Raw genomic sequence first — 25,120 nt, 5'->3', positions numbered from 1 at the left:
ACATGGGGGCGTGGCAGTATCGACGATTCCATTTTTTATTTCGATTTTTGAGTTTGTGAATTAATTTCGATCGATTTCGATTTAAAATCGAAATCGTGACACCCTTAATATGTGTATGTATGTGTATATATATATATATATATATACACACATAGTTTACTTATTTGTGACAATATAAACAATCACTCTCTCTCTGTCTTTCTCTGTATATGTCTCTCAGTGGACAGAAGACTGCAGTTATAAGATTGATGGGAGCTGGTCGTCCTCACGGGACAGGGGCTCGTCCAAACCAGTGAGTTTTCGTGTGTGTGTGTGGCCGTGTGCGTGCGTGCTTGTGCGTGTGTGTGCATCTGATCCATAACTATTTTGTAACACCCTGTCTAGGCTTGGGCGGTATCCAAATTTTTATACCGTCAAACCTCCTCCCTATTTTACCGGGGTGTATGGTATTACCGTGATTAATTAAAAATTATGACATAAGGCTCAGACAGCGTCACCAAACTGTTGGCTTGTGCCTACACCGTTCAGAAACTGAATACCAGATCGGGCAAAAAAAAAATCAAGGCCAACCCGTGCACGTTGTGTCTGATCCCGGCTGACGGCATGCAATGTAATTATGAGCCGGAGCCCTATTTAGACTCGACTATTTTTAATACGTGGGCCGTTATAATATGGTGGTGCCAAATAATTTTTTAACCCAGGTGCTGAGGGGGTGGTAGATATAAATACTATTTATAAATTAGCAAAAATGGGACACTTAAGAATATTTAATTATTTTAATTATGACAATTAAAGTATTCATTTTATTAATTAATTTAAATTAAATTAACAAGCAACAAGCAAGAAGTGCATTTGTAAATCCGGTGACACGCGTCCATTGATTTTTATTAATACAACTTTTCTGTCAGTGCTGCAAAGATTAAGTTGACGATCGCCATCACCTAGTGAACGCGCATATATAGAGAGAAATGCAAATCATGGATTACATAATCAGAAGGTATAGGCTAGCCTTTTTCTTTTCGTTTTGAATTGTTTCGTTTAAAGAAATTGACTATTGATATCTCCGTAGTGAACGCTCCTATAGAGAGAAATGCACATCATGGATTAATCAGAGAGTATGCTGCCTATATTTCTTTTCCTTTTGAATTGTTTCCTTTAGAGAAATTGACGAATTGGCATCTCCATAGTGAACGATAGAGAGAAATGCACATCATGGATTACATAATCAGAGAGTAGGCTAGCCTATTTCTTTTCGTTTTGAATAGTTTCGTTTAATGAATTTGATGATCGCCATATCCGTATGAACGCGCATAGAGAGAAATGCACATCATGGATTAAATAATCAGCGAGTGGCCTATTTCTTTTCGTTTTGAATTGTTTCGTTTAATGAAATTTCAAGCTTTATTTAGATATAGGCCTATCTGTCATGTCTATGAGACATACACTGAGTTTCGGTTAATTTATGATGAGATTTCAATGCAAGTGACCGCGGCGCGCCAGCGCACGATCATGTCATGATTATGTTGTCTGCTATATTTGATTCTTATTTATTAAATCCAGGCAATTGGTTGATAAAAAATTATTAGAATTAAGATACAATTTATACAAAACGAAATTCACTTTAAAGAAAGGCCTTTTACAAAATGAAACTTAATTAAGTGGTCAATGTCTGACTCCCGATGCATCCCATCTTACTCGTGCTGTTCAGTTTTCATTATCAACGTGAAAAAAAATAACATTATAATATTTTAACAAATATAAACTACTGCGCTTATTTAATGAACTCGGGGCAAAATGCATCCTCGCAGCAGTGAGTGGGTGGTTGTTTCGGAGATGCGACATTAGGTTAGAGGTGTTTCCATCTCTCGCGGTCACCTTTTTTATTGCAACATTTACAAATTGCCTCGTCAGTATTTACCGCCTCTCCCTTCTCTCTCTCTCTCTTTCTCTTTCTCCTCCACACTGTCACTTGATGACAACTACATAAGCATTTTTAGGCATTGAATAAATTATATTTATATATTATATATAAGTGGCGGAAATGACGGTATTGAAACTGATACCGTTGCTATTTTAAGACCCCGCGGTATACGATATTACCGTAATACCGCCCAACCCTAACCCTGTCCACACCCAACACAAGCTGATTGTCAAAAGTAAACTTCTCTTATTAGAATTGATGAAGCTGTGCAGACACAGTGTTTGTCTTGAAAATGTGTAGAAACTAGGGCTGTCAAACTATTACAATTTTTAATCTAATTAATTACATGATGTGCCGATTAATTAATCAAATTAATTGCAAACTATACACACCAAATTTGTCTGAGAAATTACCCCAAAACATAATTTAGTTAGTTGTTTAGTGAAATGTTTGAAAATGAATCTCTAGGTTTTCATCAAAAGGTGTGTTTGTCTTCGGAAATGTTGCATTCATTACTTTATAGATATTAATGGATGGACAAATAAAACATCAGAAACATCAAACTAGCGCTTACTGTCTGTCCTGAATAGTGTGTTACATTAGTGTTAGAGCGTTCCAAATCATATTAAGTTGTAAGTAGTATGTCACAGGTGCCTGGATGGCGTGCTGTTTGTGGTAGACCAGGGGTGTCCAGACTCTGTCCTGGAGGGCCACTGTCCTGCAGAGTTTAGCTCATACTTGCCTCAGCACACCTGTCTGAAAGCTTCCTTGATTACCTGCTTCATATTATTCAGAAATGAGTCAGACTGTAATGTGTAACAAAATACAAGTGTGCATTGCATACTTGTTGCCATAAGGGGAACTATATAGTAAAAAAAAAAATGAGATGGAAGAAAAATACTTTAGTTGTTTTACATTGTTTCACAAAAGCTTTGCATTTGATTTTGTTTTGCACGCAAACGTTTTTTTTTTTTTGATAGTATGCAAACCTTTTACAAGTGAATGCAAAATCAAATATATTATGTAATTTACCTCCTATTTCTTCATCATGTCCTCTTAGGGTCTCTTTTCTGTAGCATGCGAGTCAGTTTCTAGTAATTTTTCCCAAGTACTGGTGATAGTTTGAGAATTTTGTTGAGGCCTCTTCACGCCAAGAACATTAACTATGACCTTGTCCCAAATGGATTCCTAAGCCCTTGCAATCTTCCACCTGGTCCATTCTGAAATAATGCCACTTTGGCCCTTCTGAAACATAAAATGGCAAATGGGACACCCTATGGTCATGTGGACACACACACGGTGGCCGTTGTAAGTCCACACGACTGTAAGTGCATATGAAGTGTGCCATTTTGGACCGGGCCTATACCGATGACTACATTAGCGTCCACACCGACACACTATTGCACTGTTTAGTGTCAACATGTTGTCTCTTTAAATAAGGATGGATTCTGTCTGCCTGTCAGTGTTTTTATTGTTCATTAGTTGAGAAAAACAGAACTCTGGTTTACAGAGTTTACACACTGAAGAAAGTTAAACGTGAAAAAGCAGAATAAACCACTTTAAGAGCTGATCTTCTGCAGTTCTTTCATTCTTTTAACAGGTTTCTGTGCACATACTGTATAGATTTTCCAGACTGATGCATCACTGGGTTCTGAATGTTCCCTCCATAGTAACACTGGAGCAGACTAAAGCCGTCAGCCATACGGTTGATTTGTGTGCATATTAAATATTAAAGACGATACATGACACACATGAGAAGGTTAGATGTACTGTGTGTGTGTGTGTGAGAGAGAGAGAGAGAGAGAGAGAGAGAGAGAGAGAGAGAGAGAGAGAGAGAGAGAGAGAGAGAGAGAGAGAGAGAGAGAGAGAGAGAGAGAGAGAGAGAGAGAGAGAGAGAGAGAGAGAGAGAGAGAGGAGAGGAGAGAGAGAGAGAGAGAGAGAGAGAGAGAGAAGAGAGAGGAGAGAGAGAGTGTTGAGCTCCAGATAAATTGCAAGAAAAATAAGATTTATTTGCCAACAAGCTAAAGAAAATAGAGGATTCAACATACAACAGCATCTAGACAACATCTAAACAAAGATTTTGTTGAATCTGGACAGTTTTTTTTACACTGTCACACCTGAATCTGAGGAAAAGTTCAAGAGAAGCTGATCACAGGATAACCCTCTGCAGAAGAGGATATTCATGTTGGAAAGGATAACATCAAGCAACAAACAACAACAACTATAAGAAAACTTGCAGGAAAAGAGAGGTAAAGATATTTTAAATAGACAGTGCTATTTATCTCTCTTTGGACTTTTGCCTGATATCTGTTTAAAATAACAGCACTGAAAAACATTTTGGAACATTTTGGACACAACTGGAATTGTAAAGAGACCAGTGAAAGTCATATTTTTCCCATTTTTGGCTTATTTATTCATTTTTGCCTATTTTATATATTCACTTAGAGATGAAAAACAAAACAAATCAAAACAGTGGCAGTTATTTCAGTTGATTGTTTACATTCCAAATCAATGATGGCCAGCGCATCATCTTGGCCCCGCCCCTTCATCTACCCTCAGAAGAGCTCTGAGCACTCCAGGCTGATGCTCAGACACAAGCAGATGAAGGAGAGCCCTGACACACTGTTTGCTGAACTACAAGATCACAATGTCATGAACAACCTGCTCTTCTACACCGAACACAGCCCTTTATGGCACACTGCCTTCTGTCAACATCTCGCCTTTATCAAGAAAAGAGGCATCTGTAAAGGCAGACAGATCTTAGCATTTGAAGATGCTGAAAAAAATTATTAAACAAGATTTTTGACCCTGAACTTGTATCAAAATGGCACTGTCATGGTCCAGGGATCAGAGTCTGCTCTCAAGGTCTTTATTGAGGATTTTGAACTAATAAAAACACTAGCACTGTCTGATGAAGCTGACAAAAATATGAACATTGATGCCTCCCCTGGAAAATCAGTTCAGAAGATGACAGCGACTTCAGCAACTGCGATCCCATCTCCAATGTCAAGAATGAAAGACAATTTTTCACTTCTGGAAGTAGAAGTAGTGGAGATAAAAGAGTTAATACTGTCCCACCTGAAAGACATCAACATGGAACAAGCGACAATCGACATAAAGAAGTTAAAACAAGAAGTTGAATATCTGCAGAGACACAGAGAAGAAATGTCAACAGAACTTCAACAAACTAAAGAAGAACTGAGGGAAGTAAAATCAACTTTAGGAAGACAACTAACAGACGTTAGAAAAGAAATACAGGAGGAGCTCTCTGCCTTGAAGTCAGTTCTTCACACCAAAGATGAACTCATCACAAACCTAAAAGAAAGACTCAGTTCTGTTTCAGCACCTACAGAGTCTTCTGCTAAACCCTTGATCCGTCCAGAGATGCTCATGGAAACTCCTCGACCTGAACAGCTACCAGTGGAAGAGCCTCACTGCTCGACTGATCCAGCTTCCCAGATCCACAGCTCCGCTGCACAGGACCCGGGAGAGACACACGCTCTTATCCTGACTGACTCCAATGGGAAATATGTCAGTGAGAAGCTTCTATTACCAAACATGAGAGCCAAGAAAATCTGGTGTCCAAACACAAGAAGTGCTTTTCAGATCCTGTCTGAGAGTAAACACGAAAACTACAAGCACATAATAATTCACACAGGGACAAATGACTTAAGGGCCATGAAGGGCCGTGTGGCTCCTGTGATGAGAGAGGTGGCGATCACAGCCACACAGCGTTTCCCACAGGCCAGAATAACTCTGTCCACACTGCTGCCACCCACCGACGTGCCGTTCCACGTGATCCACGGGAATAATGTGGAACTCTCCAGAAGCTGCGCACTCATTCCTAATGTTCATCTCGCTCATCACAAAGACATACAGCCTCATCATATGTATGACCACGTACATCTCAACAAGCAAGGAGTGAAAGTCTTCGCCAGAGTGCTGAAAAGCACAGCCCTTGGAAACACAGCAAGAAACAAAAACTTCGATAACAAGAGAAGCTCTCAGCCACCGAGAAGCCCTCGTCCTCCAGCAGAGCCCAGACCGGCCCCCGGACCTCCATCACGACACAGAAGCTACGCAGCGGCCGCTCAACAACCCCAGAACCCTGCAGCCGCTGAACTCAACCAGATAAGACATCTGCTGAACATCATCTGCTCCAGACTGAGGACATAACCTGCATAACACACACACACACACGCACACATATACACACACACACATTATAGAAGAACCCATGAAATCTTTTAAAATCAGTAGTTGGAATATACAAGGTCTGCACTCTTCTACGTTTGGTAATAAGACTGCAGACCAAGACTTACTCAGCAGTGTAACTGATATGGACATCTGTATCTTTCAAGAGACGTGGTGTCGTAGTAATGAGACTTTACAGTGCCCAATAGGATACAAGGAAATTATAGTTCCTTAATCAAAAAATTCTAAAATAAAATGTGTCCGAGACTCAGGTGGAATACTTATATGGCACAAAGACGATTTAAAACATTCGATTAAAATTGCTAAAAGTGGAAAATCTTCTATTTGGCTTGAAATGAAATCCATCATTTCACAATCCAGTCTTTACCTCTGTGCCGTCTATATTCCCCCTCATGACTCTCCCTATTACGAAGAGCAAAGTTTTCCAACATTACAGGCTGACATCTTACAATTTCAGTCCAGAGGAAATGTCCTCGTCTGCGGAGACTTAAACACCAGAACAGGGCGAGAAATTGATTATGTAAATATTGTAGATAATAATTACATCCTCAATGACACCACGTTTCATTCCTCATCAAATATCACACCAAGAAACAGCTATGATAACTCAGTAAACATTAATGGAAAACAAATGTTAAAACTCTGTAAAGGTTTAGGTCTCTACATCATTAATGGCAGGACTCGTGGAGATACTTTAGGTAGATTCACTTACTGCTCCAGATTAGGAACCAGTGTGGTTGATTATTCAATAACAGATATTGACCCAAGCTTTATTAATGCCTTCACAGTCAGACCTCGGCTCCCGATCTCCGATCACTGCCAAACTGTGCTTTATCTGAAACCCTCATGTGATATAACTAAAACTTCTCCACTTGATTCTGAAAAACTGTTTCCTTTGAAACCCAAACTTAAATGGAATCAATCCATCTCTGATCAATTCAAAGAAAATATCAACAGTCCTACTATATTAAAAATGCTGGATGAATTTATGTCCACTGATTTCACTTTAGATATTAAGGGAATAAATTTAGCAACAAAAAACTTAAATTACATATTCAAAACATTGATGACTCTAGCTAACATTAAACAGCAAAGCAAACATAACACAAATCAACAGAGAATGAGAAAGGATGTGTGGTTCGATGATGAATGTGCAGGTCTCAGAAAAGATTTCTTATTCAGACTGTCTGCAAAATTACAAAAGACTTTTGTGGAACAAAAGAGAAAAATATTTTAAATCCAAATTTGATGAAATTGATAATTCAAAATTGTTGAAATTGATGAAATTGAAACACTTTCTGGAACCTATATAAAAAAACTAGAAAAAAACCCAAATTAGAGATGTTACTCCAGAATGGCACAATTTGGAAATCTTACTTTGAAAATTTGTATCGAAAAATTGCACCAGCGGACCTTAACCAACCTCAGAGTAAAATACAGAAAACATTAGAAGACTTGGAGAAAACAATTAAAATTATCAAAATCCATTAGATAAATCTATAACAATATCTGAAATATTAGAACATATTAAAAATCTTAAACTAAAGAAAGCATGTGGACAAGATCACATTAGTAATGAAATGCTTAAACTCAGCAGTCCCAGCATGATTAAAACTCTAGCCAAATTATTTAATCTGGTGTTCTGGTCCGGAAGCATCCCTGAGATCTGGTCTGAAGGAATCATCACCCCCATATTTAAGAAAGGTGATCGATTCGACCTCAATAGTTATCGCGGCATAAGTGTGGGCAGTGCTTTAGGAAAACTGTTCTGCAGGATCATAAACACACGCATTGTCTCACACATTTCATCACACAACATTTTAAATAAAGCACAGATTGGCTTTTTACCAAAACACCGCACATCCGACCACATCTATTCTCTACACACTCTCATCAACAAAAACATCAAGGACAAACAAAGGAAAATATTTGCATGTTTTGTAGACTTTAAAAAAGCATTCGACTCAATTTGGCATAATGGTCTACTATACAAAATCCTACAAATTGGCATTGGCGGGAAAACGTTTGATATTATAAAATCTCTGTACAGCAACAGCAAAAGTGCGGTGAAAATCAGGAACCACAGAAGCGCGTTCTTCCAGCAGGGCCGTGGAGTGAGGCAGGGCTGCAGTCTGAGCCCGACTCTATTCAACATCTACATCAATGATCTGGCATCAGCGCTGGAGAGCTCTACAGTCCCCGGCCTCACTCTACAGCACACACAGGTCAAGGGTCAGAGGTCAGAGGTCAGATGTCTGCTGTACGCGGATGATCTGGTCCTGCTGTCCCGCACACCTGAGGGCCTTCAGCAGAGCCTGTCCCTGCTGGAACAGTACTGTCACGACTGGGCCCTGACCGTCAATCTGGACAAAACCAGAGTCATGGTGTTCCAGAAGAAGAACAGATCTCAGGAACACAAACACCAGTTCCTGTATAAAGGCCAGGTCCTGCAGCACAGCACTAGCTATAGCCATCTTGGCATCGACATCAGCGCTTCGGGACGCTTCGGTCTGGCTGTTAAAACACTGAGTGAAAAGGCTCGGAGGGCTTTTTATGCTATAAAGTCACGATGCGGCCACTTAAAGTTACCCATTAAAACCTGGATCAAATTATATAATTCAATAATAAAACCAATTATTTTATATGGATGTGAAATTTGGGGACCAGTACAAAATTTTAAAAATTGGGATAAAACACCAGTAGAAAAATTACAATTGGAAATTACCAAAAATATTTTAGGGGTTCATAGAAACACATCCACTGCCGCCTGCAGGGCTGAGCTAGGCTTGTACCCGCTGAACATCTAGAAGAGATGTGTTCAGTTCTGGCATCACCTCCATCAGTCTGATCCAGAGTCAGTCTAATATAAAGCCCTCCTCGCCAATGAAACCTCTGCCGAACCTCATCCTCTAAACACACTCGCTCTTCACCTCCTGCATCAGACTACACCTCCCACTGACCACAGCTACAGCCCCAAAACTATTGTTAAAGAAATACACACACATCTAAAACACACCCATGATGCGTCACTAAAAGCACATTTTGACCTCCAGAATAAACTCCAATGTTACTCGACCCTCAATAGAACCACTAAATTGGCCAGTTATCTATTTATTTAACATTTTAAAGAAAGACAAATCCTCTCCAAATACAGATTAAGTGACCATGATCTAGAGATAGAGAGAGGAAGACATAGACAAACATGGAGAGAGAGAGAGCAGAGGATCTGTAGACACTGTGATCTAGAGCACATAGAGGATGAGAAACACTTTCTGCTCTTCTGTCCCAAATATACCGATATAAGAGAAACTTTTCTGCCCAAATTTGAAGCCTTGATCCCATCATTCTATGAACTGAGTGACACTGAAAAAATGTCCTTCTTACTCGGAGAAGATGTTAATACAGCTGCACTAGCGGCTAAATATGTGCTAGCTATTCACAACGCCAGAGACAGCTAATTCTCTAGAGTGATCAAATGTATTTATTTATCTATTTATTAAGATAGATTGCGTTCATCTATCTATCTATTTACAATGCTACATATGACATGATTTATACATATATGTTTACTGTTTGTTTTATTATTTATATATAATATGTTGATGCTTTGGCAACATTGTGTTACACAGTCATGCTAATAAAGCTAATTTGAATTGAATTGAATTGAATTGAAATTGAGAGAGAGAGAGAGAGGCCTGAAGGTGGAGATGAAGCCCTCATTAATTAAATTTAGCCATGACGAGTTTTAAATTAGAGCGCATTGTGAATGACACAGTGGCAGTATTGTGCTCTGAGGTCCCTGAACCTGTGTGTGAAAGCCCTAAATCCTGTGTCACGTGCTTCAGTTCTGCTCATGCTCAGTAGCGTCTGGTGAACTGTTGCCTGTTTTGACTGAATTGAAATCTCATTTGACTTCCTCAACATGCACTACATGTTGAAATTTTGTTGTTGTTGTATCATTACATTTTGTTTAGTTCTCAAGCGTGATTTGTGTTTGTGGTACGCTTGATTTAGTGGCTTTTGATATTTGCTATATAGTTGTTTTCCTAAATTATAAGTTTGTCCTTTTCAGTGTAGTTTTCATTTATTTATTTATTTTATCTGATATCTTTTGTAATATTTTCTAGATTCAATTTAGTTTTACTTTTTCCACATATTCAGTTTTTAATTGTATTGTCAACATTTTGGAGTTTCCAGAGTTACTGTAAAATGTGAGAAACTCAAAGTGTTTCTCAGTGTGGGAACATGTTGCTTATGTTGTGCTTATTTTTGTTATTTGATTTAATTTTGGAGTCAAGAAATTTTTTTTTTTTTTAAAATGTTATTTATTTATTTTATTTCAGCAAATTAAAATGTTTTGTTTTTGTTAACTGGCAGACCATAATAGTAATATTTCTTATTTAGTTTTTTAGTAATTTTTTATATATTTATTTAATTATAATAATAATTATTATTATTATTTATTTTATTTCAGCAAATTAAAATGTTTTGTTTTTGTTAACTGGCAGACCATAATAGTAATATTTCTTATTTAGTTTTTTAGATAATAATAATGATTATTATTATTATAGCAATAATGATATATAATCACAACATTTTGGCCAAATGGTACAGTCCTACAAACTAGCACATCAAACTTGGGCTTTTTTTAAAATCGCAATTTGCAGAATGAAAATGTTCAGCTTAAAAAGATTGCTTTTTAAATGTATCCTGTAGATGTTGGATGACTTAGTAAATCTGAATGAATCTTCTTCTCTCTCAGGATGATTGGGAACACAGTAGTAATGGCAGCACCGGCTCTAGACCTAGTTCAGGTTCTCGACCCGGTTCTGGTTCTAGATCAGACAGCAGAGGACGAAACAACCAGTTCAGAGCTCCAGCAAAGGTGAGATTAAACAACACATATGCACATATGACTTTCTACACTGAATTCTACCTTTTTAAACTTTCACAATGTTTCTGGACTGTGTGTGTTTTAGAATGGAAACAAGGACTGTTCTTTGGACATCCTGGGAACGGACATTTGGGCTGCTAACCTGGACTGTCATGGGTAAGATTCATACACGCACGAGTAATAAATCTAGCGGTGTAATCATAGCAGGGCTGCATGATCAACTAAAATAAAACCATAATCATGTAAAGGAAATGAGAACCATAAATCATATGAGAAATAAATCATATAAATCATAAAATGAGAACCATAATCATAAACATGTAAATGCTGCGATTAATTTAAAAAAAAAATTTTTTTACACGTTTTTAGTGTTTCCCAGCGTCTCGGTTCACAGTAGACTTCACATGAACTGCATCTCTGCATCTGCTCTGAGATTGAGTCGCTTATAATATGCATTTAAAAACGCAACATGCACCTTCTTCTCATACTCTTCTTCTCGGGCTCCCTGTGCTTTGATGGTTTCATGTTTGAAAGGATATAGAAATTAAGACACCAATAAATATTTGTATTGTCATTTTACTGTTGTAATGTAAATTTAACTATTATTATTATTATTATTATTATATTATTATTATTTTTCTTAAATACTTTTTTTTAAAGGTGAAATATTATAATAGTAATATTTCTTATTTTTATTTAGTAATTTCTATTTAGTTAGTTAGTTATATAATATTAATAATTATTATTATTATTATTATATATCAATATTAATATATAATATCAACATTTTTGGCCACATTGTGCAGTCCTACAAACAAGCACAGCAAGCTTGAAATCTTTTTGAAATTGCAATCACTGACTCAGTCTAATTTAAAACTCGTCATGGCTAAATTTAATTAATGAGGGCTTCATCTTCTGTCTCTCTCTCTCTCTCTCTCTCTCTCTCTCTCTCTCTCTCTCTCTCTCTCTCTCTCTCTCTGTCTCTCTCTCTCTGTCTCTCTCTCTCTGTCTCTCTGTCTGTCTCTCTCTCTCTCTCTCTCTCTCTGTCTCTCTCTCTCTCTGTCTCTCTCTCTCTCTCTCTGTCTCTCTCTCTCTGTCTCTCTCTCTCTCTCTCTCTCTCTCTCTCTCTCTCTCTCTGTCTCTCTCTCTCTGTCTCTCTCTCTCTGTCTCTGTCTCTCTCTCTCTCTCTCTCTCTCTCTCTCTCTCTCTGTCTCTCTCTCTCTGTCTCTCTACAGTCTAGTTGTTTCTTATATCAGACATGAGTCGTGTGTAAACATCAGTGTTGAAGTTAGCATCAAATAAAAACTGACCCTATTTATTTTGTATTCTATACATCAGTGTAGGTCAAGAAATCTTTCCTCAAAATGTAATAACTTTGTCCACCTCTAAAACCTCTTTTCCCGAACCAAATCCTGATGAAAAGAATAAAAATATTCTCAATAAATATCCTGTTTTACTCAGAAATATGTAATGTCTACAATCAAGATTCTTACATTACTTGAATATACACTGTTCAAAAGTTTATAAGATTTTTTAATGTTTTAGAAAGAAGTCTCTTCTGTTCACCAAGGCTGCATTAATTTGATTTTAAAAAATGAATTATTATAATAAAATATATATTATAAAATAACTGAATTATTGTGAAATTTAAAATAACTGTTTTATATGTGAATATATATAGTAAAATGTAAGCTGAATTTTCAGCATCATTACTCCAGTCTTCAGTGTCACATGATCCTTCAGAAATCATTCTAAAATGATGATTTGCTGCTCAAGAAACATTTCTGATTATTATCAGTGTTGAAAACAGTGGTGCTGCGGAATATTTTATGGAAACTTAATACATTTTGTTCAGGAATCTTTGATGAGTAGAAAGCTTAAAAGAACCACATCTATTTAAAATAGAAATATTTTGTAACATTATAAATCTCTTTACTGTCACTTTCGATCAGTTTAATGCGTTCAGTGCTAAACTGTTTTATTTTAGATTCTTCAGTTTAGTTTTTGCACACAGGTTGCAGATGCATGAATAGGAGTAACGCCACTATAATCCATTCAGAGCTCCATATTCCCTTTCAAAACAAGTAATTTATTCAGCGGATTTTATGAAGAATGTGCCTGAGCTAGTTAGCATCTCCACAGAGACTTTAGCATATCATATATATTTAATTTAGCATAGCGTATTTAGCATATCTAGAGTTTCATGAGATTGAATGAGCATGTCATCAAAATAGTCATGATGCATTTTCTGTATGCAAAATAAACTTTTTTTCTAGTGATTTTAGGGTAGAATATGACCTAGTTCCGTTGTAAATGTATAGTTCCTATAGTCAAGGATTCCTATAGGTGTGTGATTTTGAGTGGTTTGTGTTCACAGAGGCGCTACGTGGGACATGCAGCCGGAGAAACTGGATTTCTCACAGTTTCACAGGAGGTCGTACAGAGGGACACCGAAACACCTCCCGCACATTGACCGAGAAGGGTGAGAGAGACGCTCCTCTCAATAATACTGACCTGAGATCTGACACATACAGTCTGAAGCGTTTCACATTAACACAGGGCTGCCGGCGGAACCAGTCACACTTATATTTGTTTCTTTTGACATGCAAATCTGCATGTTAGGGAGTTTTGAAAGTTGGAGTACACGCAATAGTTTAATGTTCAGTATTGTTGTGCTGTAATGGGGTGTGGCCGTGTGTTTGTGTGGTGCTCTGCTCACTACTGATCTCTGCTGGATTAAGGCTGTCATTGCCAAATAAATGCATTGAGGGAGTTTAAAGGTGCAGTGTGTGATTTTTAGCGACATCTAGCGGTTCGGCTGCGAGTTGCACTGAGGGCTCAGCCCACTGCTCACCCCTCCCTTTTGAAGAAGCTACGGTGCCTGAAACTGGACAAACATATCGTCGTCTGAGACAGCAGAGAATAGCCAGAGTAAGCCAAGAGTGTGTAACATTGTCACTGTTTCTGTAACACAGTCCATTATAAACCACATCATGGATAAAGTTTACAAAGCCATAGTCAGGTGAGGATCAAGGGTCTTAATACATAATATAATAATAGTAATCAGCTGATTGTCTCACAAACGTAACCAGCACATTTCCCCACATAGCAAACCCATAATACAGCGAGGGAGAAGAACCACATGAAACTATGCAACTATATATTTTTTCTAACAGGGTAGTAAAAGTTTAGCTGGCTAAATATGAGCTGTTACTGTGGCTGAGCTGGTTAAAGCGTTAAGCCTTGTTTAAACTCGACGCGTCCGCATGAGCCCAAAGGTGCGTGCGGCAAAAATGACGTGATGGTAACAGCCCGCGCGCCTCGCATCCCCTAGACACCATTTACTACACACAATAGGCTTTTTTTCTCTGATTTTGAAAACTCTTCGCGATCGACTTAAAATGCTTCCAAGATCGACGGGTTGGTGATTCCTGTAACTGTTTTACGGTCAATGACAAGAGTACTAATCAGCTGTCTCACGAACGTAACCAGCACATTTATCCCCACATAGCAAAGCCATAACACAGCGAGGGAGAAGAATTAAGTTACATGAAACAATCCAACTACATATTTTACACCACTGACAAGGGAAAAGTCACTACTCACGGTGTTTATGGCTAGCTTCTAGCTTTCTGCGGCTTCTCTTTCAAGGTAGTGACGAAACGCGCTCTGTATCGCTGTTTGTTCGCGCTCGGCTACGGTAGAAACATGACGTCACAATATGTCGACCTTCATAGAAGGGGATTCCCGCGGTTATGTAGATATAAATGCCTCATTCTAAGGTAATAAAAACATTACGGTTTATTAAGTAAGTTCTTTATACACCACTGAACACATAGTTATGGATGTCATATTGCATTTCTGTTAATAGATACTCAATTTTTACACATTGCACCTTTAACACAGTGATGCGTTCTGTCATATTTGATAATACACACATTTCTAAGGCCTCTATATGATCAAGATGATCAATTATCTAAATTGATAGTTTAGACTTTTTTTAGCAAGTAAAATGCCTAGTATAATTGTAAAAACGTCCTTTTGCTGGTTTTATAAAGTAAATGCAAGAATAACATTTAGTAATATTTTAAGGTGAACACTTACTGGACTGATGCTACTTAGCTTTACTTCATATCCATACTTTTTTTTTTTTAAATCATCTTAAAATGTTATGAGCTCCAAATTCTCACTATATCATACTATATGAGCCATAAAAGCTAAAATATGATGCTCTACAAAAACACATATGCAGACTTTTGTCGTATTTTGTCATATTTTATCAAAAATGAAAAACAATATCATGCTCACAGAGTCGTTATGTCTGTCTGTTCGCAGTATGATAAAGGGCAAATTCGAGAATGATGATGATGATGATGATGGTATTGACCTGGAAAACATGGAGAAATTCCTGCCCAGCCTGCCGGTAAGAAACTCTTACTCAAGTTTCCTGATAGAAGATGAACTTAAGGATGAGATCACTTATTCTGAACTCAGAACACAGTTTTTGTGTGTGTGTGTGTGTGTGTGTGTGTGTGTGTGTGTGTGCAGAAGCTCCCTCTGGTGTCCAGACACTGAAAGCTGTTTCATTTTAACTGATCCGACACTGACATCTAGTGGTGACGTCACAATACAACACTGTGTGTTTGTTACTGTAGGATGTAGGATTTCTGCACAGTAATGTGTTGTTTACACTGAGAAGGATCTAATTAGTGTTAGTGAGTCTGTCTACTTCGAGCTAAATTGAGTTTGTCTACATTCAGACGCAGAATTAAGTGTTTTAATACTGTTCTTCTCGAAAAGTGTGTGAGATCATGTTGCTACAGCAGTTTATAATTGTATGAACATGAAAGTGTGTGAATTATAAATTAAGGTGATTTCAGTCATTAATTTGGCTAGATACTAACCTGCAAATCAGTATTATCTGCATTTTAATGTTCGTATTTTTATGTTAACAATAAATATAGATGCATTAAAAAATTTAAATAATAAAAATGACAAAAATAAACGGCAAAATTACTAAAAATTTTAAATTAATATGAGAACAGAAAATATAAAATAAAATGTTAATAAAAAACCATAGTAGTATGTCAGTGATGGTAAAGTAGTAAGTGTAGTTTGTTTCTGCTCGTCAACGCCATCTAGTGCTTTCATGATGACATCACTAATAAACCACCCTGGAGCAGAGCTTGCTTTCTTTATTTTGTGTGCCTTTCTTTTTCTTTCTTTCTTTCTTTCTTTCTCCCTGCACCTGTCCAGCCAGCAGTGTGTGTGTGTGTGTGTGTGTGTGTGTGTGTGTGTGTGTGTGTGTGTGTGTTTGTGTGTGTTTGTGTGTGTGTGTGTGTGTGTGTGTGTGTGTGTGTGTGTGTGTGTGTGTGTGTGTGTGTGTGTGTGTGTGTGTGTGTGTGTTACGCGGCGCTGGCAGACAGGGTGGAGTTTGTGTGATGCCAGCCATTGTTCTTACTCGTCTTTCTCGTTGTTCTCTGTGATTGTGTTCGTTTACTGGGTGAACGTTGTAGGATGTTAAAATTGGAGCGTGGATAAATTATATTCGAGTAAACTTCTAAAGAAGTCCATGAAGAAACCATAGCAAATATAATTTGTGTTCCTGTTTCCTCCAACAGCAAAGTCAGAAGAGAACTATGTTAAAGGGGTGGTAAAACACGATTTCACTTTTCTAACTTTAGCTAGTGTGTAATGTTGCTGTTTGAGTATAAACAACATCTGCAAAGTTACAGCGCTCAAAGTTCAAAGCAAAGGGAGATATTTGCTTTTAAAAAATTCAGTTTCTAAGGACTACAGCAAACGGCCGGTTTTGGACTACACAAATTTCATCTGGGTTAGCTGACGTCAGCATATCCCATTATTTACATAAACCCCTCCTCCGAGAATACTTAATAAGCGGGTCGAGGCCATTTTATATTGCTGTTTTGGAAATGAGTTGTCGCGTCGAAACGCTGCTGTTATTTTCATCCCGGTTGCAGGTCCACTTTGTTCAGCCTTCCTAGGGACGAGGGAGTTAGGGATCAATGGTTCAAATTTATTTTTAAGTCGGTCCCTCATAATTATGACCCAAATCTCGCTCTCTGTGCTGCACATTTTACGGAGCTTCCACAATCTTCACGAGTTCAATGCAGGATTTTTCGTCGATGTGTTTTCCTGTAATAGTTCGTATTGTTAATTGTACGTTGTAGCAAGGAAGTAAACAAATGACAACGCTGTTTGGCTCTGCTGGGTTGTTAAATGCTCATTCATACTTAACGTTATCCGACAAACACCTAACGTTTTTTTTTTAAATCTCAACAGGGAATTAGTGTAAATTATTCTTCGATTAGAGCTTTTATGTTTATCTACATGCTTGTTTATCTACAGGCATTCTAAACATGGTTCTGTGTTGGATTTAGCAGCCGATGTTTAGTGTTCGTTTTGCGTTAATAGTTCTGTGACAGAAAGTTATTTGTCTACAGTCGTTCTAAAAATACAAAAGTAACGGTGGAATACAGTCAGAAACGATCACTATAGATCCGCAGTCTTTACTCAAAAAAATCCCTTTGAGGATTGCAGTATAATTTCTTAGAATGATTATATGAAATTCTTCTTGTTTATGAAGCTTATTTTTTTGTAATTCCATAATAATTAGTACAATTAAATAACAGCGTATCTAAAAAGTAATGAGAGAACAACAAAAAACAAACCTTTCTGAAACGTCGGTTCTTGAACAGGTTCTGCTCGATCATCTTCACTGGCGTTTCATTGTTTATAAGGCCGTTGACACACTGGCTGCGTGGCGTGTCTGTTTTTATTTTCGGCTCCCATGTTAACAGGTTAGAGCTTGCAGACTGCCTGCGTGACGCGCATCTCAGGCGTGGCTTGAGCCGCGCGGAAAACGCGTGCACGCTAGAAATAGAACCGACGCCTAATTTTCACGCAACACGCAAGCGTTTCCAGGCAAAATAGAATAGGAAAAGATGTTATGTTATTTTGTACACGAATATATATTAATAAATTACATTTTGATGGTTGAAAGTATAGGTTTTGACATAAATTCAGATATAAATATAATTTAAAAATAAATAAATGAATAAATAATTATAAATTTTCAAATATTGCACCTGTCAATACAAAACGAAATATTCTGTAGCCTAGTTTGCTGTCAATACTGCTGACAGTGTCTTTATCAGTAGGATTTATATTTATGCTTAACATGAAGTTAAGCATAAATCTCCCATGTCGAACAAGGGTGATCCGTGTCAGCAGCGCCGCGTCAGACACGTTTCTGGTGTGCAAAGACACAGAAAACACGACACAGCCGCCACGCAGTTGACATGCAAAAGAAACGCCACACTCACGCCACGCAGCCAGTGTGTCACCGGCCTAATAGACCAAAGCACAAACTAGGCTACCAGTTAAGGTATGGGGCGTGGCGTTTCCTGAGAACGTGCACTAGACGGTTAGCGAATCACAACACACTGGGCCAGCTAAACAATCTGAGCCCATTGCGTAGTTTTGAGGGACTGGCTTCATAGAACCAGGAAACCATCAGACCGTTTTTACAAGGAGGGGCAGAGCAGTGTAGAATAAAGGTAAAACATATGAAAAATAATGCAATTTTTAAAAAACAAAGCAGGAACACATGTTACAGTGTACCCCACAAACACAATCAAGCCTTCGAAAAAATGCGTTTTACCACCCCTTTAAGAGCCCGTCCTCATCCCAAGGCGTCATATACGACGCTTTTGCCAAAGCGTACATATCCTACGCACATGGCACCCTTTAGCGTAAATATGAGACGCAGATATATATGGGGCAGAAGGCGCCTCCTAGTGGTCTAACCCTAACCCTACCCCAGACCTAAGCCTACCCATACTCTGTGCGTGTTATATTTACGCTAAAGGGTGCCATGTGCGTAGGATATGTACGCTTTGGTAAAAGCGTCGTATATGACGCATTGGGATGAGAACGCGTTGCCTTTAAATATACTGAGCCCAAATTTTTGAATGGTAGTGAAAATGACATGCATATATACACTGAATATATACATACACTGTCAGTATCTGGTGTGACCACCATTTGCCTGACGCAGTGCAACACATCTCCTTCACATACAGTTGATCAGGTTGTTGAGTGTGGCCTGTGGAATGTTGGTCCACTCCTCTTCAATGGCTGTGCGAAGTTGCTGGATATTGGCAGGACTTTGAACACGCTGTCGTATGTGTGTTTATATTGTGTGCTGTTGTGTGTTTGTTTGGTGTGTGTCATTGTGAGCGGATGTTTCTGTGCATTGTAAACTTTAATTGTCTTTAATACAGAGCTGAAGGAAGTGATACCCTGTGTGTGTGTGTGTGTGTGTGTGTGTGTGTGTGTGTGTGTGTGTGTGTGTGTGTGTGTGTGTGTGTGTGTGTGTGTGTGTGTGTGTGTGTGTGTGTGTGTGTGTGTGTGTGTGTGTGTGTGTGTGTTTTATCACGTTCACTCTTCCCGTTATTCCCACAAAATCAGCTCTGTTTCCAATAAGGTCAGAGTCAGTCTGTCTGTTTCCGTATTGTGTGTGTGTGTGTGTGTGTCTGTGCGTGCGTGCATGTCTGTGTCTCTGTGTGTCTTTGTTTCTGTGTGTGTGTCTGTGTGCGTGTGTATTTGTCTGTGTGTGTCTGTCTGTGTGTGTGTTAATTGTCTCAGTTGTTAGTTAATGCATTAGTAAACATAAACTAATGATGAACATTAACGATTAATAAAAAATATGGTATCCTTTACCATCTATACGTGTATGACACTCAAATTTATGTACCTTTGAGGCCTAATAGTGATGACTCAGGGGCAACACTTCTTAAATGTTTGGAAGAAGTAAAAACGTGGATGGCCGATAATCTTGTCCAATTAAATGAACAGAAAACAGAAATATTCTTCTTTGGTCGTACAGTTTGTAATAAGAACGTAAATGATAACTTAGGACCTTGGGGCAATTACCTACAGCGTCAAGTAAAAAAACTTGAACTGAAATTTGATACACCGATTAAAACTGTGGTTCGGAACTGTTTTTTTTTTTATCTCAGGACAATAGCCAAATTAAAATCGATTCTCTCAGCATGTGATTTGGAAAAAGTAATTCAGCTTCTCACTGTCAGATTACTGCAATTCAATTTACCTTGGGACTTGTCATTCGATATCGCACGTCTCCAGTTAGTTCAAAAAGCTGCTGTAAGATTGCTTATGAATGCAAAGAAGACCGATCATATCACTCCTTTGGTATCCTCATTGAGCTGTTAAACCAGTACAATATAGGATTCATTACAAGATTTTACTATATGTTTGTAAAGCAGTTTATGGTATGTCTCTAGAATACTTGGCCTTATAAGGCACATATATAACTAAGATCCTCAAATAAGCTCCTGTTAACTATCCCACAAGTACGTTTTAAATCCAAGGGGGATCCTGCTTTCGCTGTTGCTGGTCAAAGATTATGAAACGACCTACCCTTTTTTGTTAGATCTTCCCCAACATTAAATATTTTTAGGTTTCGTCTAAAGTCTCACTTGTTCTCTCTTGCATTTTAAGTCACTCTTTTAATTGATGTTGTACTTTTTTATTGTTTATCTTTTTTTTTTTTCTCGATCATTTGTTTTGTGGAGCTGTTTTGACTTAGATAATTTGTAATGTACAGCACTTTGGAGCTACTGTGTAGCCTGGAAGGTGCTTTATAAATAAATAAATAAATACACATACAAATTGATTAATCTTAGCATGTGTCATCTCAGTTTAGATTCTCAGTCAAAGTATTTATTTCTTGTTTTGTTTTTTTGCATCATCTGTTTTGACTCGTATGCATTTACATAGTGTGTGTGTGTGTGTGTGTGTGTGTGTGTGTGTGTGTGTGTGTGTGTGTGTGTGTGTGTGTGTGTGTGTGTGTGTGTGTGTGTGTGTGTGTGTGTGTGTGTGTGTGTGTGTGTCTGTGTCTGTGTGTGTGTTTGTAAGATCAGCGGTCCGTCTGTGATGGGTCAGATACTATAGACATGTCTAGTTCCTTGCAGAACAAAAGGCCTGTGGCGGCGGCCAGACACTGAGCGCTCACTCCCCTGATCTACGTGCAGCTCGACAGGAGCAGAGAGAGAGAGAGTGAGACCCTGGTAGTTCTCTCACACACACACACACACCCTCCCTTTTCCTGTGATTGTCAACCAGACGACGACACACAGATCTTACCTGCTCTCTCGCTCTCTCTGTCGTAACGCTGGAACGAGGAGGTCAGTGAGGGAAGCTTGGATGCGGAATTGTCTGTTGGGAGTTGTGGAATTTGTGGGTGGATGCTAGTTGGCGAATTCAAGCGACTGAATGACGTGTCGTTTTACAAAACCTTGGTGCTTTAAGATGAAATGCAGCTATTTTTAGTAATAAAGAGAGAGAGACATATTTACAGTGTCTTCTTAGTGCAGCACTAGTACTATCATTCCACAGTGAGAGTATTAAAGTTCAGTTTGTGCGTCGTCCTACTGCGTTTGTGTGCTGTTACTAAGCAACTGTTCCCTAGCAACTGCATAGCAACTCCTTGGTAAACATCCAAAACAGCTTAGCCACTGCCTGGTGACCAACGCGAACAGCCTAGTAACTTCATAGCAACTTGCTGGTGACCACGCAGAACAGCCTAGGAACTGCACATGAACTGCATTAGCAACTCCCTGGTGACCAACCAGAACAGACTAGCAACCATATAGCATTTCCATGGTGACCGAGCGGAACAGCTTAACAAATGCATAGTATTTATGATCAATCTGAACAACCAAGCAACTGCATAGCAGTGACAAACCATAGCTGCCTAGCAACCGCATAGCAACTCCCTGGTTACCACCAGAACAGGCTAGGAACCATATAGCAACATTTTGAAAACCATCTAGGATACCCCAGCAACCTTATAACTCCCTGGTATGCCAAGTCTTTATTTAGTATGTTTCACACATGGGGTTACATGATAGTTTAAGTGATTTTATGTGCTTTTGACATTTTATGTATTTTTTTAAATTCTGTTTTCTCTTCATTATATTCTATTTTTCTAATTCTATTTGGTTTTAAGTTATTTTTATTCCAGTTTTAGTCTTAATTTTAGTACTTCAACTTAAACGAAAATTAAAAATGTTGCCTTTGCAGCCAATTAAAATAAATAAAATAAGTTAAAATTTTTCATCTAATATTCATATTTATTTTCATTTCAGCTATATTTCAACTAATTAATAGATTAACTATGACAACTCTGACCAGTTATCATGAAAGATTAGAAAAGGTCGTGGACATTCATTGGTCAAAAGGTGTGGGAACCCTGTTTCTCATTCCCTCCTTTTCTTTCTCTTTGGAAAACTTTTTATTGTTTACTGTATGTGTGTGTCAGCTGCACTGTGTGAGTGTGTACAGTTATATACTTCGATTCTATCTCTATCTCTATCTCTATCTCTCTCTCTCTCTCTCTCTCTCTCTCTCTCTCTCTCTCTATCTCTATCTCTCTGGTCATGGTCGCATGCCAAGAGTTCGGCACTTTGACTGATGGTTCATTGTCTTCCTCATTACACCCCGCTAGCGGCGCAGGAATTCCTGTGTCACTTTCCCTCTTGGAATTCCACATCATTATCCGGAATGTCGTGACACCGACTCGTGAACAGGAAAAGGGTCACGTTAATACCAGAGGTGACGGCTTCAGTCATCCTGCAATAGTGATGCTAACAAAGAACCGTCTCTGTCCAGTGAACGCTAAGTTTAGAATCACAGGCTCACACCAACACATCTCACACCGGACACTCCGGCTTTGTTCAGGCAGCCTGCAAATATCAGATATTTTTGGTGTATCCGTTCCATGCATAATATCCTTTTATTTTTTTTGTTGTCTGAATTGCAAAAGAAAATGCTTGAAATTTTAAGTTTCTCTTTGCCAAATCAGGATCATTATCGTTAACTAAACTATAAAAACATTTCTGGTAATTGAAATAAAGCCGAAATAAAATTATATATTAGTTGAAAAACATACAGTAAACGCAAATTTTAAATGTTGTTTTTTTTATTAATTATTAATTGGAAATAAATAAAAAGTAATACTGAAATAAAAATAAATTTAACCCAAATGGCAATATTTATTTTAAAAAACTAATAAAATGACAAAAGCACATAACGAAATTACCAAAAAAAAAACTGAATTTAACAATAAAAAGGAATTCACAATATTAATACAACTATAATAAAAGCTAAAATAACATTGTGCCAAATAAGATTTTTTTTGCAGTGTGAACAAACCCTCCGTATAGAAAGCAACAGTCGGGTTCCGTAAGTAAAAACTTGAATATGCAAAAACTGAACAATAACTTATAACACGTTAAAGACAGCCGTACAGTGAGCTATGAGGATGTTGAAGCCTTCAGCCACATTATTTAAGCTTAGTTTTAAAATAATCATGTTTAACTGTGGAATTCCTGGTGATATGAAGTACAGAAAATTCCACTAATCAGAGAGTCGAAACAAGCAAAACCCCTAAATAGCTCTTTAGCTCCGCCCACTCTTATGAAGCTCTGCGAATGACGTAATATATTTGCAAGTTTTGCAATAAACTTAAATATATTGTTTTTATAGATGTAATCAACATTTGTAAATGAGTAGTTTTATATTTCACCTTCGTTTTTAATTTGATTATGCTGTTTGCAATGCTTCATGGGACTGTAGTTTTTCTCTCACTAAAGCCATTAAACACACAGTCATGTAGGCTACCTTTGTATTTTTGTCCGATTATCAAAAACGTATTCCCTTCAAATCAAAGTTTGTAGTGTTGTGATTTCAACTCGTAGTTTATGGCTTTAATAACTCTTTAACAAAGGCTATTTTAAAGTCCCCAAGGGGAAAAAATGAATGGAAAAAATACTTTGGGAACCAATGCTGCTGAAAATGGGGGCGGAGACTAATGCACTCTATTGCCCTCAGAGTTTGGATTAATCAAACAGCCAATAACAGCACAGGAAATCAGCTAGATACTGTGAACATGGTTCTTGGTTGGTGTCTAGAAAATGTATGGACTAGTTTAAATACCAAGTGTGTTCAAGTAAAAGCACTTTTCTATTAATTATTTGAAATCAGCAGTTTGAATTATTTGCAGATGTTTCCAGCGGTATGTTCACCATTTCCAATTCCACATTCAATTTCAGAGTTTAAAAGCTGCTGGAGTGTAATATTAAAGACCTGTAGAGCCTCTCTGGCTAATGTTTCTGAAATTTGCTCCGCTCTGTTCCGACTGTTTAAATCAGAGGATGTAATATTCTCTCTGTCACGGTTCGTCTGCGTCCTCTGATGGGAAACGTCTTCATTCCCTTCAGGTTAATGTCTTAATCCACAGCGTTTTCATTTCCATAACCCTCTAATATCTGTGGAAGGAAGAGTTCATGTTCTTGGATGAGTTTTCTTGAGCTGTGTCGTTCTGCGGGTCGATCTCGTTAGCTCTGATGGTTGTGATGATTCTAGCGTCATCATACCCACCCTGTCCGATATGAACCATTCCACTGACTCGAAGACGTTTTGTGTTATACTTGGTGGCTAATGGAAAATATAGCTTGTCAAAAAGTCAAACGAAATGCATACAAGACTTTTGAATTTTCTCATATCACATTATAGAACTGAAGCTCCAAGGGAAAGTGAAACGTGTCTCTCTTTTTCTTTTTTCGTCATTTGTGTTTTCAATTTGTTAGTTAGCCAATTCGCCAAGTTATAGTTTATAGCTTTGAATAATTTTGTGGTTTGTGTTAGATATTGTTACATGTTATTTTTTAAAACTTTTTCTTTTCTTTTTTATAAGGATTTTCCAATCATATTTCATTGTGTGAAATATTAAAAAAAAAAATATATATATATATAATTATGTATCATATAAATAAAAGTCTTAATTTAAATTAAATTATTTAAATATTAAATGATATATTTATATTTATATTTTTTTATTAATTGTGTGTGTGCATATATGTGTATAGTTTTAATCCAAATATATATTTTTATGTATATACTATATATATATATATATATATATATATATATATATATATATATACTCATTAAGTATCCCACATTTTTATTTAGTATGTTTC

At 37.6% G+C, this 25,120-nt stretch overlaps 1 protein-coding gene across 3 annotated transcripts in view; it reads left to right on the top strand.

Moving 5' to 3' along the window:
* Positions 1-25,120, top strand: part of ctif (CBP80/20-dependent translation initiation factor) — a 151,794-nt gene that overhangs the window by 94,534 nt on the left and 32,140 nt on the right. For all 3 annotated transcript variants that reach the window (XM_077194721.1, XM_077194727.1, XM_077194734.1), the window contains 5 exons: positions 221-292; positions 10,899-11,021; positions 11,116-11,186; positions 13,408-13,512; positions 15,366-15,453. In XM_077194721.1, the coding sequence (XP_077050836.1) occupies positions 221-292; positions 10,899-11,021; positions 11,116-11,186; positions 13,408-13,512; positions 15,366-15,453 (459 nt within the window). The remainder of the gene's footprint in view (positions 1-220; positions 293-10,898; positions 11,022-11,115; positions 11,187-13,407; positions 13,513-15,365; positions 15,454-25,120) is intronic.

Source organism: Siphateles boraxobius, unplaced genomic scaffold, assembly GCF_051911475.1.
Source record: "Siphateles boraxobius isolate OS27281-9 unplaced genomic scaffold, OSU_SipBor_1 11, whole genome shotgun sequence".
NCBI classification, from domain to species: domain Eukaryota; kingdom Metazoa; phylum Chordata; class Actinopteri; order Cypriniformes; family Leuciscidae; genus Siphateles; species Siphateles boraxobius.
The sequence above is the reverse complement of the archived record's forward strand: the minus strand, read 5'-3'. Positions and strand labels throughout refer to the sequence as shown.